Genomic DNA, 12,218 nt, shown 5'->3' with positions numbered 1-12,218 from the left:
CTGGAGATTGTTGACAACATGTGTACATCACACACTGACCAGTAACTGGAGATTGTTGACAACATGTGTACATCACACACAGACCAGTAACTGGAGATTGTTGACAGCATGTGTACATCACACACAGACCTGTAACTGGAGATTGTTGACAACATGTGTACATCACACACTGACCAGTAACTGGAGATTGTTGACAACATGTGTACATCACACACTGACCAGTAACTGGAGATTGTTGACAACATGTGTACATCACACACTGACCAGTAACTGGAGATTGTTGACAACATGTGTACTTCACACACTGACCTGTAACTGGAGATTGTTGACAACATATGTACATCACACACTGGACAGTAACTGGAGATTGTTGACAGCATGTGTACATCACACACAGACCTGTAACTGGAGATTGTTGACAACATGTGTACATCACACACTGACCAGTAACTGGAGATTGTTGACAACATGTGTACATCACACACTGAACAGTAACTGGAGATTGTTGACAACATGTGTACATCACACACTGACCAGTAACTGGAGATTGTTGACAACATGTGTACATCACACACTGACCAGTAACTGGAGATTGTTGACAACATGTGTACATCACACACTGGACAGTAACTGGAGATTGTTGACAACATGTGTACATCACACACAGACCTGTAACTGGAGATTGTTGACAACAAGTGTACATCACACACAGACCTGTAACTGGAGATTGTTGACAACATGTGTACATCACACACTGAACAGTAACTGGAGATTGTTGACAACATGTGTACATCACACACTGACCAGTAACTGGAGATTGTTGACAACATGTGTACATCACACACTGACCAGTAACTGGAGATTGTTGACAACATGTGTACATCACACACTGAACAGTAACTGGAGATTGTTGACAGCATGTGTACATCACACACTGACCAGTAACTGGAGATTGTTGACAACATGTGTACATCACACACTGAACAGTAACTGGAGATTGTTGACAACATGTGTACATCACACACTGACCAGTAACTGGAGATTGTTGACACCATGTGTACATCACACACTGGACAGTAACTGGAGATTGTTGACAGCATGTGTACATCACACACAGACCTGTAACTGGAGATTGTTGACAACATGTGTACATCACACACTGACCAGTAACTGGAGATTGTTGACAACATGTGTACATCACACAGTGAACAGTAACTGGAGATTGTTGACAACATGTGTACATCACACACTGAACAGTAACTGGAGATTGTTGACAACATGTGTACATCACACACTGACCAGTAACTGGAGATTGTTGACAACATGTGTACATCACACACTGACCAGTAACTGGAGATTGTTGACAACATGTGTACATCACACACAGACCTGTAACTGGAGATTGTTGACAGCAAGTGTACATCACACACAGACCTGTAACTGGAGATTGTTGACAACATGTGTACATCACACACTGACCAGTAACTGGAGATTGTTGACAACATGTGTACATCACACACAGACCAGTAACTGGAGATTGTTGACAACATGTGTACATCACACACTGACCAGTAACTGGAGATTGTTGACAACATGTGTACTTCACACACTGACCTGTAACTGGAGATTGTTGACAACATGTGTACATCACACACTGTACAGTAACTGGAGATTGTTGACAGCATGTGTACATCACACACAGACCTGTAACTGGAGATTGTTGACAACATGTGTACATCACACACTGACCAGTAACTGGAGATTGTTGACAACATGTGTACATCACACACTGAACAGTAACTGGAGATTGTTGACAACATGTGTACATCACACACTGACCAGTAACTGGAGATTGTTGACAACATGTGTACATCACACACTGACCAGTAACTGGAGATTGTTGACAACATGTGTACATCACACACTGGACAGTAACTGGAGATTGTTGACATACATGTACATCACACACAGACCTGTAACTGGAGATTGTTGACAACAAGTGTACATCACACACAGACCTGTAACTGGAGATTGTTGACAACATGTGTACATCACACACTGAACAGTAACTGGAGATTGTTGACAACATGTGTACATCACACACTGACCAGTAACTGGAGATTGTTGACAACATGTGTACATCACACACAGACCAGTAACTGGAGATTGTTGACAACATGTGTACATCACACACTGACCAGTAACTGGAGATTGTTGACAACATGTGTACATCACACACTGAACAGTAACTGGAGATTGTTGACAACATGTGTACATCACACACTGACCAGTAACTGGAGATTGTTGACAACATGTGTACATCACACACTGACCAGTAACTGGAGATTGTTGACAACATGTGTACATCACACACTGAACAGTAACTGGAGATTGTTGACAACATGTGTACATCACACACAGAACAGTAACTGGAGATTGTTGACAACATGTGTACATCACACACTGACCAGTAACTGGAGATTGTTGACAACATGTGTACATCACACACTGACAGTAACTGGAGATTGTTGACAACATGTGTACATCACACACTGACCAGTAACTGGAGATTGTTGACAACATGTGTACATCACACACTGACCAGTAACTGGAGATTGTTGACAACATGTGTACATCACACACTGACCAGTAACTGGAGATTGTTGACAACATGTGTACATCACACACTGGACAGTAACTAGAGATTGTTGACAGCATGTGTACATCACACACAGACCTGTAACTGGAGATTGTTGACAACATGTGTACATCACACACTGACCAGTAACTGGAGATTGTTGACAACATGTGTACATCACACACAGAACAGTAACTGGAGATTGTTGACAACATGTGTACATCACACACTGAACATTAACTGGAGATTGTTGACAACATGTGTACATCACACACAGACCAGTAACTGGAGATTGTTGACAGCATGTGTACATCACACACAGACCTGTAACTGGAGATTGTTGACAGCAAGTGTACATCACACACAGACCTGTAACTGGAGATTATTGACAACATGTGTACATCACACACTGACCAGTAACTGGAGATTGTTGACAACATGTGTACATCACACACTGACCAGTAACTGGAGATTGTTGACAACATGTGTACATCACACACTGACCAGTAACTGGAGATTGTTGACAGCATGTGTACATCACACACTGAACAGTAACTGGAGATTGTTGACAACATGTGTACATCACACACTGAACAGTAACTGGAGATTGTTGACAACATGTGTACATCACGGACTGAACAGTAACTGGAGATTGTTGACAACATGTGTACATCACACACTGACCAGTAACTGGAGATTGTTGACAACATGTGTACATCACACACTGAACAGTAACTGGAGATTGTTGACAGCATGTGTACATCACACACAGACCAGTAACTGGAGATTGTTGACAACATGTGTACATCACACAGTGAACAGTAACTGGAGATTGTTGACAACATGTGTACATCACGGACTGAACAGTAACTGGAGATTGTTGACAACATGTGTACATCACACACAGAACAGTAACTGGAGATTGTTGACAACATGTGTACATCACACACCGAACAGTAACTGGAGATTGTTGACAACATGTGTATATATCACTCACAAGAACATCGAGTGTGTATTTTGTTGACAATATGTGTGTATTGCTTGCAGAACGGCTAGGTGTGTATTTTGTTGACAACATGTGTATAGTGCTTGCAGAACGGCGAGTGGTGCATCTTGTTGACAATATGTGTGTATTGCTTGCAGAACGGCGAGTGTGGTGTATTTTGTTGACAACATGTGTGTATTGCTTGCGGAACGACGAGTGGTGCATCTTGTTGACAATATGTGTATATTGCTTGCAGAACAGCGAATGGTGTATTTTGTTGACAAAATGTGTGTATTGCTTGCAGACCACCCCAGACACACCTCAAAGTTCTGCAACTGAAATTTGCCCGGTAATCAGCTTAACCCTCACACGAACAATTATTCCTGTAAGACATCGATTGAAAATTGTGTGTCAGATAATAATATTTTACTGACGAAAAGAACGTTGAAAACAAGAACTAATTAAACTGCAAAAAGATCAATGGTCGGAAGTATACTTGTTAAATTCATGAATAATAGAAGTCTCTACACCTTAGACATTCATGATGTGCATTGTATGTTTATGGGTATTGAATATGCCGTGGACTATGTGATTGATGACTTATTGTATAAGCACATGGCGAATAACGATTACATTAATGTTCTTTGATCAATGCACGCCACACATCAGCTGCATGCACCGTCAACCATGACATTAACGCTGAAGAATAGCTTCTCAATATATACTGAAGGATGGTCTCCTTACAAGTGACTTGGTTATTAGTCTGAGTATCACACCTGGATCGGGGGACCCAACCGTAAACCAATGAGAGTTACAGATCGCTGAGATAAGGAGTGAGTGAGGTTTTACACCGCTTTTAGCAATATTTGAGCAATATCACTGCGGGGGACACCAGAAATGGGATTCACACATTGTACCCATGTGGGAATCGAACCCGGGCCTTCGGCGTGAAGAGCCAACGCTTTAACCAAAAGGCTACCCCACCGCCCCACGCTGAGATAATGAAGAAATACTACATACTCTCTTCAATGAGTTGATATATATCGGCGACTATGCATGGCTGCTATATAGAATGGTGCTTTAATACTTATGTGACAACAACGCTGAGCACGGGTCTACTCGCCAAAGGCGCAGCATTTCTCTATGCGGAGTTGTGTCCCTTTGGCGTGCCAGGATCTATGGATCGTAAGTATGAATTCGCTGAAACTTTTTGTTCACCCTGCCATACCTGTGCTTGTCGGTTTTGCCAACTTCCAAGTCTTTACATAACTCCATGGTGACACTTGGAAGTATACAATCATTGTCAAGTAATGTTCAGCGTCGGTTTGGTAGTATAGAGGTTAAAGCATTTGCTCGTCACGACGAAGACCCGGGTTCGATTCCCAACATGGGTACAATGTATGGAGCCCATTTATGGTGTCCCTTGCCGTGTCATTGCTGGAATATTGCTAAAATCGGCGTAGAACTAAACTCACTCACTGAAGTAATGTTCAGATGTTGAACAACCCCGCTCACTCACAGTTCATGTTTCTGTGATTCAGCCCGATGGTGACCTTGGTCTGTTAGCACGACACAAGCAGTTTGTTCCCCATCACATATTCATTATGACTGCAAGTATAGTATCTGGCATCTCAGTGAAATGGCAACGATTCACCACAGACCCCCGTCGGGGCCTATAACAGTATCGACGCAAATGGCCGCAGACGTCGGTCAATTCCGGATTCTCTATGTGGAGTTCAAGGCGTTCTGGCTAGACACGTCACAAAAACATGCCCAAGAGCGATCACGTTCGCCGTAATGGGGGTAAGCTTTGGGGATATATGTGATGCTTGGACGATAGTGGGGAGGTAAGCCTTCCCAACAGAGGTGGGCAATAACAGGGGGAGAAGAGAGCCTGTAGTATTGCACGATCTATGGTATCGCGCAGTTGAAATGATGAAGATGAAGATGATGATGATGATGATGATGATGATGATGATGATGATGATGATGATGATGGTGATGGGAGAGTCTGTGGTATTGCACGACCAATGGTATCGCGCAGTTGAAATGATGATGCTGATTTTAAAATAATAATCCATCACAGGGTCGTGGACGTAACATAGTCACATGTGGCGATCAATGGATCAGTGTTTATTTAAACAGACTCCTATCTTCCCGATGAATAATCATCCGAAACATTTCCCTGCATGCTAAATGTGTCCACTATATACCATCCTTCCGGATACCCATTTGTTGCTAGGATACCAGTGCCTTAGCATGTAAGACCAGGCATCTGACCAATTAGTGAGTAGTTTAACCGTCTACCAACATAAGTAGTTTAACCGCCTAGGTACATGGATGTGATAACATTCATCCTCGTTGTTCCAGGGCGTTATATCTTTTGGAATTCACATCTGACAGGCATTCACTACCATGTCTTCGTTTGGAAAGTGTCATCTTGAAAAATCAAGAACGGTTACAATTTGTTTTGGAGTCATTATCTCACAGATGAGTGTTTTTAATAATAGTGAGTGAGTGAAATGAGTTTAACGCCGCTTTTATTCCAGTTGTATCAAGTCGTGTCTGCTTATAGTTGGAGGAACACCCGAAGTATTTGCGGGTCTCCGATAATGTTGAAACACATGTATCATTGTGACAGATCTAGACCCATAATCGGGGACAGCTGTGATTCACACCAACAATCGTTTCTACCATCCCCAAGGGACGCAACTCTGCACAGTGAATTGTGGCGCCTAACACGACTAGGCCATTCGTCGCCCTGAAATGCTAAAGTATATGACTTTACCATGTTGCTAGAACTACCCAAATACTCAGACATTTTTGTGATATTGACTTATGACATCTCAGCAGGACATTTCAGGAAATAAGGCGGAGTACTTTTAATGGATCCGTCGACGCCAAATTCCATAAATGTAAAAAGATGCTATGAAAAAAATGTATTTCAATCCCACCAGTGTAAATATATTTGATTGAAATATAAATAATGGTATTGCGGGCATTATGGGGACCGACACGTGAGTGTGTAATCACAGTAATGTGTACTGTGCGTACTGCTTGACACAGTATATAGTCACTCTAATCGTTTTGCTGTAAAAGTTTTTCAAAACCAGACCATCTGTACTCAAGCAAAATAAATGAGCGAGTGAGTGAGTATAGATTTTCGCCGCTTTTAGCAATATTCCAGCAATATCAGGGTGGAAGTACACCAGAAATTGGCTTCACACAGTGTGCCATGTTGGGGTAGACTAGTGGTTAAAGCGTGCGTTCGCTCGTCACGCCGAAGACTCAGGTTCGATTCCCCACATGGATACAATGTGTGAAACCCCTTTCTGGTGTCCCCCGCCGTGATATTACTTCAATATTGCTAAAAGCAGCGTAAAACTAACCTCACTCACACACTGACTTACGTCTTTTGAGGGGTTGTCGTCGGTTTGGTTTTGGTAACCTTTTCTAATACAATCAGGGGTGGAAATAACTTTAAAATTGCTAGTGTACATCGATGCAGTGGCACATGTAAAATCACTTGCCCTGATAATTTTTCCTCTATACCGGCCGATTTTCTTGTTGATTTTTTAAATAAACAACATAATTAACATAGGAAAGTCAACTGGACATTGGTACAGTGTGATATACAAATTTGCTTGCCCGACTTGAAAAAACACTGGACTCGGACGTCGAGCAATGGGTTATTTCCACCCCTGGACAAGGGGACATTTTAAGAAAAAGGATTTATGTGCGGATGTGTCGAAATATATCCTTCTCAAAAGAATCCAAAGAACAGTGGTATTTTGGGGTCAGAAGCTTTCAGTTAATATGCTGGAAATTTTACAGAGATTGGGTGCAAAATAATGATGTCATTCGATCGACAACTGGTAATGGTTTAAAGGTCACGCTATGTTTGGACGATAAACCAATAGAATTTGAAGGGTTTGAAGTTGGAAAATAGACATTTTCCCGCATTTTTGAGTTGCAAGTTGAGGCTTTCGTAGGTCTTATTCTCCCGAATACACCAAACCTGCCAGTGCACGTGTTAGTGCAAATCTTCAAAAACATCATGCACAAATTTCCCTTATAAGCAACGTTTGGAACACAGATCAGTCACATGTTGAAAACCATGCCTCAAAGTCGCCGTCTAAGCATTGCTGACATGCGGGGAGCTATTGGGTGGATCCAGGAGGGTATTGCCATACATGAGGCAGCAAGAAGACTTTGTTTCTGCAATGAGTTGACCTTAGCCACCAATAAAATTTGTTTTCATCGTATCATGTGTGTTTTCTTTATAATACAAAACCTAGGCATTCCTTGGATTCTTTTGAGAAGTATATCTTTTGAGCGGAAATGTAATTGTGTGGCTGTATGTGCGAATGTGTCTGGATCTAACGGCATGATCGGATACATTGTACCCCGATGCGAGTAATGTTTTCAGATAGCTAATGTTTAGGCGTGAGAATACATGTACACCAGTATGTGAAACGGAGTGTTATGTCACTTCCTTTCCACCGATCCCTTCCTAGTCTGAAGTTCGGACACGTCAAAACAAAGAGTTAAACAGGGAGTGTGGACGTTTACACGGGTTAAAAGCGGGTGGACTTCCACCATTAATGATGCACAAGTTGATACTGAAGTCCAAACGAGTAGCGTTATCTCTGGCGAAGGTCTCTCTGGAATTACGCAGAACGCCCGTGGTAGTCTACATACACACGATCCCGCCTAATCAGAGTGACATTTCCACAGAGCTTGTAATGTGTCTCGATGATACAGACTACAGCAACCAGAGGAATGTTCTTTCTCATCAAAGTAGACACTGCAATGTTATAGCGGCGACGACGCGGCAAATGTGGTATACCCTCGTAACTGAGGTGTCTGTGTAATGAGCACGAGTATACAATCCAGACTACAATTGTAGAGGCCATTTACAGCAATTGGTCTGCTACTTGTTGAAACCTACCAAGCGGTAAATATATCACGTTTCAGTTTCTAAAGCAATAGTATCCACCATGTCTTCTGTTCATGCGTCATTGATATGGGTGTGATAGCCAGTTGTTAGTGTGTTAGCTTGTCGAGCTGGTTCGATTCCCCACGTTTTCATGGTCTGTGTCATCCAGCATTTTGTTTTGTTGGGGTTTTGTTATTTGGTTTAACATGGGTAGAGTCCTTCCTGGAATTCTTGTCAGTATACTTGGTCCATGTTATCCATGTTGACTGCGGCACGGTATGTTGCTATATATGAGCCCTGCCCTGCCCTGCCCTGCCCTGCCCTGCCCTGCCCTGCCCTGCCCTGCCCTGCCCTGCCCTGCCCTGCCCTGCACTGCCCTGCCCTGCCCTGCCCTGCCCTGCCCTGCCCTGCCCTGCCCCGCCCCGCCCCGCCATGACCTGACCTGACATGACCTGACCTGACCTGACCTAAAAATGGGCTTCGGGGCTTGTACCCTTTAGTCCTGTAGAACGCATCAGGTCAAGCAGCTGCACATACTCTTTACACTTGTCATGTTCAGTATCTGATGCTAGACCGATATATCTCTTCACATCAGCAACCGAGCGACAACACATGTCCAGGCCAACGTGTGTATCCCTGCTGATTGTTTTCTTAACACTGGCTCTTATAAATACAGCAGGCCTGATACATGCTGACTGCTGCGTATAACATCATTTGATTTTAGCGTGTTTTCATTTGGGGTTGTTTGGGATTTTAAAAATTATTTTATCTTTCGGTAATGAATGCATGCAATGAACATAATTAAGCGACAAGTTCACGATTATAGAATAATAGAACAAACGTCAAACCTACACCATGTATATACAGTGCACCCTGGTTATAATGCCACCCTGGATATAATGCCATGTTTTTGCCAGGGCGGATTTCCTGCCTATATAAAACCCTGGTTATAATGCCAAACTGGATATAATGCCATTTGCCAATGGTTTGGGGAACTAAAGTAATTTACCCCTGGATATATTGCGATTTTTTCTCCTGGACAAACGGTGGCAGTATAACCAAGGTATACTGTACTACATCCAGGTATGTGATTGGTCCACTTCAAAGAAAGAACGCTTTTAAGGAATTGGAGATGGAGTAACTCTGGATCAGTTGAAAGTTGCGAATATACCATAAACCAAAACACAATAGCGGTGATCCCAACGAACAAATAATATGAATGGCCTGCACAATGTATACTCCCCATCAAAGTTCAGACTCACTTAAAACACTCACTATATGTTATGTATATATATATGGTTACATCGAATATTGATTTCTCCACTAATTTGGGGGGAAGCAACTGCAAACCTTATGCAGATGAATTGCACGAGGATCATGCATCACATTGCTGAAAAGCATGTGCAAATATCGAATATGTGAACAGCTGCGTTTTGCTGCAAAGTTTTCTTAAGAATTCGCCAATTTTCACTGATTTTTATCATTTATTAAACTCAGGACAATAATCTTTTCAACGTTACGAATTTGTTTTACAATACATTAGTTCATGTGTAAATAGTACCTTTAAACAGTATGGAATATTTTGCAAAATTTAGTGTAGAACAGTTGCCTGAAGTAAGTGGCTATATTGACACTAGTGAGTCAAAACTTTTGATGGGAAGTATATATAAGTATAGATGGAAACCTGTCGCCATTGTCACAGTACGGCTGTCACAGCAGGTGTTAGATGAACGTACGACTGTCCCGGAATCGATATGTGACTTCAGAGGGCAAAACTACCTTTTCTCAGCTGCTGCGCGAAATTGTTAGACTAAATGGGTGGTTTTCTTTCAGAAAAGACAAGCGTTGAGGATGCGGAGAGGTCGTTGACCACGTTGGTGAAGCTTGCCAGCAACTGGGAGTGTGTACCGGCGATGTTGGACGGCCTCGCAGTCTACATGCGCAACATCCTCGTCATCATTGATCAGGCAGAATGTCCCGGTGTGGAGAAGGTCATCAATGAACTCTTCAATCAGATCGTACAGGTCAGGAATAGTTGTTACGGGACCAGTGTTCAGTCACTCCGTTGCCTTTAACGACCCCATAGCAAATGTTATGGACATTTCTAGCGAATATTATGGACATTTCTAGCTAGATCTTTGGACATTTGCTTCATCCCTGTCATTTATTTGATTTATTGATTGTTCATTTGTTACAGTCTATACTTTCTATTTATTTTTTCATATCCCCTACCGAATGTATTTTACGAGATGCCCAAAATGTCAAAAATATATTTTGGAATATCAAACTAGAATCTCTAGTCGAGGAAAACGCCAGGCAAACATAGCTTTTTTACTAAAATTCTGCAGTTTGCTTTCTCATTTAAGAAAGTTCAAATGGCTGAAATATTGCCGATGTGACTTAAAATCTTAACTCTTACTAAAATTCAAGGTCAGTACAAATTACTTATAAACACTTATCCGATCCATTTGTAAATTACCATGAGGCTAAGGACGAGACCTTCAGTACCCAATGACAGTGTCATTGTGGGGAAGCCTTCGCAGAAGAAACCCTTACTGTACCCTGCTCAGTAAACAGTTAACTAAAGGTTTTCTCTTCGTTTTCTGCACTTCATGTAGGACGAAGCTTCTAGTTCGCTTTCTTGAAAGTGAGCGCATTTGAAAACAATTGTAATTTACATGACATCCAACTTACACCCTAGCCCAGCTCGTTTCCGACCTTTTTGCCACAGCTAGAACATGTCTCCCTGTATGTTAGGGACCATGTCTCTGTATGTTAGGGACCATGTCTCCCTGTATGTTAGGGACCATGTCTCCCTCTATGTTAGGGACCAAGTCACCCTGTATGTTAGGGACCATGTCTCCCTGTATGTTAGGGACCATGTCTCTGTACCATGTCTCCCTGTATGTTAGGGACCATGTCTCCCTGTATGTTAGGGACCATGTCACCCTGTATGTTAGGGACCATGTCTCCCTGTATGTTAGGGACCATGTCTCCCTGTATGTTAGGGACCATGTCTCTCTGTATGTTAGGGACCATGTCTCTCTGTATGTTAGGGACCATGTCTCCCTGTATGTTAGGGACCATGTCACCCTGTATGTTAGGGAACATGTCACCCTGTATGTTAGGGACCATGTCTCCCTGTATGTTAGGGACCATGTCTCCCTGTATGTTAGGGACCATGTCTCCCTGTATGTTAGGGACCATGTCTCCCTGTATGTTAGGGACCATGTCTCCTCTGTATGTTAGGGACCATGTCCATGTTAGGGAACTCTCTGTATGTTAGGGACCATGTCTCCCTGTATGTTAGGGACCATGTCTCCCTGTATGTTAGGGACCATGTCACCCTGTATGTTAGGGACCATGTCTCCCTGTATGTTAGGGACCATGTCTCCCTGTATGTTAGGGACCATGTCTCCCTGTATGTTAGGGACCATGTCTCCCTGTATGTTAAGGACCATGTCTCCCTGTAGGGACCATGTCTCCGTTAGGGGGACCATGTCTTCCTGTATGTTAGGGACCATGTCTCCTACCTGTATGTTAGGGACCATGTCTCCCTGTATGTTAGGGACCATGTCACCCTGTATGTTAGGGAACATGTCACCCTGTATGTTAGGGACCATGTCTCCCTGCATGTTAGGGACCATGTCTCTCTG

The 12,218-nt window shown here is 42.7% G+C and overlaps 1 protein-coding gene across 1 annotated transcript in view; it reads left to right on the top strand.

Annotated features, from left to right (window-relative positions):
* The window catches only part of LOC124256118, a 294,746-nt gene that overhangs the window by 168,672 nt on the left and 113,856 nt on the right, over window positions 1-12,218 (top strand). The window contains 1 exon segment of the mRNA XM_046690072.1: window positions 10,396-10,586. Coding sequence (XP_046546028.1) covers window positions 10,396-10,586 — 191 coding nt within the window.

Source organism: Haliotis rubra, unplaced genomic scaffold, assembly GCF_003918875.1.
Source record: "Haliotis rubra isolate DU_JTF1 unplaced genomic scaffold, ASM391887v1 Scf619, whole genome shotgun sequence".
NCBI lineage: Eukaryota > Metazoa > Mollusca > Gastropoda > Lepetellida > Haliotidae > Haliotis > Haliotis rubra.
The sequence above is the reverse complement of the archived record's forward strand: the minus strand, read 5'-3'. Positions and strand labels throughout refer to the sequence as shown.